Source organism: Crocodylus porosus, unplaced genomic scaffold (assembly GCF_001723895.1).
Source record: "Crocodylus porosus isolate Cpor-Errol unplaced genomic scaffold, CroPor_comp1, whole genome shotgun sequence".
NCBI classification, from domain to species: Eukaryota; Metazoa; Chordata; order Crocodylia; family Crocodylidae; genus Crocodylus; species Crocodylus porosus.
This window is the reverse complement of record NW_017728922.1, coordinates 194,516-199,889: the sequence shown is the minus strand read 5'-3', so window position 1 is coordinate 199,889 and position 5,374 is coordinate 194,516. Positions and strand designations below refer to the sequence as shown.

At 63.2% G+C, this 5,374-nt stretch overlaps 1 protein-coding gene across 1 annotated transcript; it reads right to left on the bottom strand.

Annotated features, from left to right (window-relative positions):
* Positions 1-2,729: 2,729 nt before the first annotated feature.
* On the bottom strand, positions 2,730-4,677 carry SCRT2 (scratch family transcriptional repressor 2). Its single transcript, XM_019539775.1, has 3 exons — positions 4,466-4,677; positions 4,139-4,218; positions 2,730-3,496 (listed from the first exon to the last, which is right to left on the bottom strand). Exons 1-3 carry the CDS (start codon positions 4,675-4,677, stop codon positions 2,790-2,792), a joined length of 999 nt encoding a protein of 332 aa, XP_019395320.1. The 3' UTR covers positions 2,730-2,789.
* Positions 4,678-5,374: the final 697 nt, after the last annotated feature.

Genomic DNA, 5,374 nt, shown 5'->3' with positions numbered 1-5,374 from the left:
GTAGACTTGTCTGGCTGCGATGTGTCCAATACAAAACCTGGCAGAAAAATCAATCATGCACAGACAATTATTGCTGTAGGAGTTCCTATTTACAATATAAACATGGAGCAGGGCCCCAGGGCGCCCTTGCTGTCCCCAGGGCAAGCAGCAGGGAGAGCTGGCTACGGGGGGGTCCAACTCCTGCCCCCAGAGGACGATGAGTTTTGCTTAGGACAAGGGGGATAGCACAGGGACAGGGGCAGAGAGAGAGTTGTTGTGTTGCATGGCACGTGGGGGGGGGGTGCACATGAGTCCAGGTGCATGGACAGCATTGCACAATGGATGTGTGTGGGCAAAGAGAATGCAGCGCTTGTAACACACATGTGCATACGTGTGCCCAGAGCAGGAGACACCCGTGAGGTTGCACCGCTGGAGGAGGAGGAGGAGGCATGAAGCTATTCACCTCTGCATGTGCGTGTATGGCTGTACACTCAGACATCCACACATGGCAGCAAGAAGGCCTGTGCCTAGGAAGTTGCACCTCTGGTAAGGGAAGGTGCATGGGTGAATGATGGCACTGGGATGGGGAGCCTGTCACGGGGTGAGGCGGGATGCCCGGGGAAGAGTGGACGAGGGGAGCATGGGTGAGACATGCACGCTGAGGACCAGAGTGCAAGCCAGGAGGGCAGCTGAAGATACAGGTGTGCCTCCCTGCTCTGGCGTAGAGCTGAGAGCTGCACCATGCATCCCCGCTGCGAGCGAGGCACCCTGGCTTCTGGGACCAGCGCCCTCCAGCACAAACTGTGCAGTCACTGCCATCCCGGGAGGGGGCTGAGGTAGGAAACAGGAAGCTCTGCGGTGGTGGGCACCTGTGCCAGGAGCAGCTTTGCACGCCCTCCCCACGGCCAGTGCACGCAGGGCCCGGAGCACGTGGAAACAGCATCGCTCATTCTCCCCTTGGAAAGTTGCATAGAAACAGCTGCTTTGTTCCTGCCGTGGCGAGGGGCAGGGAAGAAGACGAGGGAGAACAGCTTTGCCCTGACTCACCTGCTCAGGAGCCACGCAGCCCAGCATCGGAGCAGGGATGCGGGACCCCGGCTGAGCTTCGCGGCTCTGGTTGGGGGATGCCTCCATGCCCTGCGTCCTGGGCAGCAAAGTCATTGCCCCGCCGGCCCTCCCCCAGCTTGCCCTGGGACTGGTGGCTGTGCCAGCAGCTTTGAACGCTCCCCTGGGGGCCCATATGGAGAAGCCCTGGGACCCAGCGCTGCCCCCTGTGTCTTGGCAAATAAATAGTTAAACAGCATAAATTATAAATAATATAAATAAGAGCATTTAAATAGACCCTTCCCCCCACCCCCAGACTTCACAGTAGCAACCCCAGGACTCCCTCCTCTCCCCGACTTCGGCTGGCGGAGACTCCGGCTCTGGGGTGGGACGAGGTAACGGGGGGGCCCGTTCTAGCCCCGTCAGCCCAGTCCGGCTGCATCGAGAGGACGCCGAGGGCACTGGGCATTGCATGCTGGGGGCCTGAGCGAGGCCTTTCCGTGGTGTGGGCCCATCTGGCCTGGCCTCCAGCATGATGTCGCAGCAACAGCATGTGGCATCACAGCCTCCCGGGGCGCGGCAGGGGGTGTGCACGCTGGGGAAGGGGGGGGCACCGAATGCATTGGAGCATTTCACGCCCCTGTCCCCTCTCAACCGTCAGGACAAGGCCGTTGGACCGTGGGGAGGCGCGGCGGGCCCCGATCCCTGCCGGCGGCCTGGCCGTGGCATCTGACTGGGGGCTGGGGGAAGCTTTCTGCATCCTCACGGAGCTGAGGGTCCTTGCCCCGGTGCCCTGGAGGGGGCTGCCTCCTTCCTGGGTTCCCGTCCCACGCTGCCGGGGTGTCTCGTCCTCAAGCGCTGGCCCCCGGCAGCCCCGCACCTCGCCGGGCAGCCAGCGGTTTGTGACACCCAGGCCCCCCGCTCCCCAGTCAGCATCAGAGCAGTTGGTCTCTACAACCCTCCAAACCCCCAGGTGTGCATCTGAAATAAAACCTCCATGCGTCCATTGCACAGAACCACCCCCCCCGCCCCCCCGCCTTCCCGTCCGTCAGCCGCACAGATTCCCTCCCTGCCACGGCCCGTCAGTCATTCAAGTCAGCCCACGTACACCGCGGTGCCTGTCAGCCCCCCAGACCCCCCTGTCCACAGGCCTCCTGTCCCTTTCCCCTCCGTCCGCTGCACAGACCCCCCGGGTCTCCCTTCTGGCCCCCCATCCCTCCCGGCCTGGTCCGTGCTCCGGCGGTTGCACAGCTTGTGTTGCAAACCCAGGGTGTTTTGCTCCTGCTGAAGTCAAAGCCCATTCCTTTCCCCCCGGGGAGAAGCAGCAGCACGAAATAAATACAACAATAAATAAAATAAATATAGGAGGAGTTTCGGAGAGACGGCGGCGTCTCTTTTGTCCTGATGAGCAGCCCGGAGAGACTCCGTCAGCAGCCCCGCTCGGGAGAAAACCCCGCTGGGATTTCCCTAGAGAGCCAGGAGCTATTGCTGCGGCCAGCCAGGCCAGGGCTGCACGGGAGCGAGGGGCTCCGGGTGGGAAACCCCTGGGGCCAGCTCTGGCTGCGGTTGTGTTGCACAGCGATCCCCCCGGCTGGGAAGTGGAGGAGACAAACACACGCCCGGGAAAGCACTTCTCTCCAAGCCCCCAGCTGCAGAAGGCCCCGGGGGAGCAGCCGGAGGAGGGTAAAGGGCAGCCCGTGCTTCCCGGCCCATGACAGCTCCTCTTCTCCACCCGCCGGCCCCTGCCCTGCCCCGGGCCGCGGGGCTCAGTTCTCCAGGGCACAGGTGTGTTCAGAGCCCTTGAGGCAGGCGGACTCGTAGTGCTTGTGGAGGTACGACTTGAGGGCGAAGGTCTTGCTGCAGCGCTTGCACTTGAAGTGCTTGAAGGCCGAGTGAGTCTGCATGTGGGCGCGCAGGTTGGAGCGGTCGGCGAAGGCCTTCCCGCAGTGGGCGCAGCCGAAGGGCTTCTCGCCCGTGTGCGACCGCATGTGGCCCTGCAGCAGCCAGGGCCGGCTGAAGGCCTTCCCGCAGACGCCGCACTTGTGCTTGAGGTTGTGGGTCAGCACGTGCATGGCCAGGGCCGGCATGGACACGTAGGCCTTGCCGCAGGTCGGGCACTTCCGCGCCATCTTGCTGTCCAGGCTGCGGTGCGTCTGCTTGTGCCGGCTCAGGTTGGAGGAGGTGGCGTAGGTCTTGCCGCACTGGCTGCAGCCGTGGCGGTGGCTGCCCCGCCGCGGGCTCTCCCCGCGCCGCCGGGACCGGCCGTCGGTGATGAAGAAGGCATCCATGGAGTAGCTGTCCGTGACGGCGGCCTCGCCGTGGAAGTAGCGGGCGGAGAGGCTCGACTGGGGGCTCTCGGGGTCGCTGTATTCCTCATGGCCCGGGGCATAGGCAGGGTCGGGGGGCACCAGCTGGAGCCCCGGCTTCTTGGCCGTCTCGTAGCTGGGGGCGGTGAGGCAGTGCTGGATGTACCCTGTGGGAAACAGAGGGGACGTCACCATCCACCAGCGCTTCTCCCTCCTGCCAATCCCCTCCCTCTCCCAGCGGTCCCAGTCTTCCCAGACTCGGTGAACTCGAGAGGGGGCACATGCATGGCGGTGCATTTGGGGGGGGGTATCAGCATGGACTTTACTGAAAGGGGCAACCTCTGGGACTGCAGGTCCAGCCAGGGGAGAGCCGGAGGAGGCTGCGGGCATGTGAGCGATACGCAGAGGAGCAGCCTGGGCGAGGGATCAGCTGCTCCGCGCATCGTGCGAGGTGTGCGGAGCCCGTACGGACAAGCCCAGCCAGGACAGGACTCGGACTTGGGGCGCCCATGGTGGGGGCTGAGGCCGGACAGGGGGTGCTGGGGGAAGTTGCTGGAAACCACGGGCACCCACGCAGAGGGCCTGCGACTCGCACTGTTTCTGCTTGCTCTCCTGGGAGCCCCTCCTCATCCTGGGGGTTGTCCCACACGGACCCCGCCTGCAAATGCTCATCTCAGCTCAGTCGGTGTCAGGTTTTGCATTGAATCCCTGAGGACACAGACAGGTCAGCCCTCCTCCTCCAGGGCTAATCCTTCTGTAGGGCATGGGGTACATCTCTCCGGGGATACCATGCTACAGAAATGCCATACTCTGCTCCTGTACCCGGTAGCTGGGAGGATTTTCACCTTCCAGTTTGCAGTCGGGGGATAAGACCTGAGCTGTGCCGTACCTTCAAAAGTGAAAGAGCCGCTGTGTTAGGGTGAATCGTGGAAAGGGGTTTCTGTGCACCGGGAACCTCCCAGGTTTGGCAGGACGTGCATATTGCATGGTGCGCATTTAGTGCAGTAGCGCTAGCCACGAGGCTGCATCACAACAGAAGTCGTCTGCAGCACCTGAGACCCCTTGGGCGGGCACCCCTGCAGATCTCTAGGCAGTAGCCCCCTCTCCGCCATCCGGGGCTAATTGCTGTGAGTTACAGCGGGACAACCGCAATGTGACCCCGGAACACGGCTGCGGCTCGGCGCCTCTCTCGGCCCCCGTGGTTGCTGCAATGATCTCTGCTGGCGGCGCGGGGTGAGGTGTGCCTGCCTTTCAGCAGCTCACGTGCTCTCTTAAACCGTGGCGGGCCAAATTCATCACAGCATCCTTCATTCGTGCAGCCTCTGTCAGGCACTACCACGAGCACCATGCCTGCTGTACCGTCCCATCTCTGTGCCATGGCTGGAGGCGTGAGGTGCCTCTGTGCAAACACACACGCACTCTCTCACATGCACACACACATTAGTATCACTCTTGAGACAGACAGAAAGACCCATATGTTCAGGCAACGGGCTGGGCTAATTTTTCACGCCAGAAATGCCGGGTCCTCTCTCTGCAAGCCGCGCGGGAGGCTCCCGTCCATGTGCGGTGGTACAATATGGAAGAATGATGTCAGCTGGCACAGCTCCACTAATGGCTGGGACACGCCGCGCCCTCGTCCGGCTGCGAGCCGCTCGGAGGGTAACTCCAGCCGCGCCGGTCTCTCGCCGGCGCTCGCCGGTGCCAGGCGCAGCAGAGCCGCGGCGTGGCTGGCGCGCTCGCTTTCTGGTGTGTGGCTGTGCCAAGACGAATGGCTGCCGGATGCGGTGCCCATCGATATTTGCTCCCAGGGAGAGGGACCTGTTCTTGTCACTGCATTTGTCTCCCTGGGCCCATGCAAACCGGACGGGAGGTGGCGCTCAGAGGCAGAGCAAGCCCGGGCACCCTGTAGCTCCATTCAGGCAGCAGAGCAGTGTTTCCAGCAGCACACAGAGCCGGCCGGCTGGGCCGCCCTGGCCACAGTGCTGCCGGGAGCAGACACGGGACGCCTTCCCATGGGTGATGCTCTCAGCCTAGCAGCGGTGAGC

What these genes read in the sequence shown, in the direction of transcription:
- SCRT2 (XM_019539775.1), bottom strand. Translation starts at nt 4,677, where the DNA reads ATGGTGCTCGTGGTAGTGCCTGACAGAGGCTGCACGAATGAAGGATGC. An exon ending in CACATTGCGGTTGTCCCGCT is followed by an intron (nt 4,219 to 4,465) that starts GTAACTCACAGC and finishes TCACTTTTGAAG; the next exon opens with GTACGGCACAGCTCAGGTCT. An exon ending in CTACCGGGTACAGGAGCAGA is followed by an intron (nt 3,497 to 4,138) that starts GTATGGCATTTC and finishes TGTTTCCCACAG; the next exon opens with GGTACATCCAGCACTGCCTC.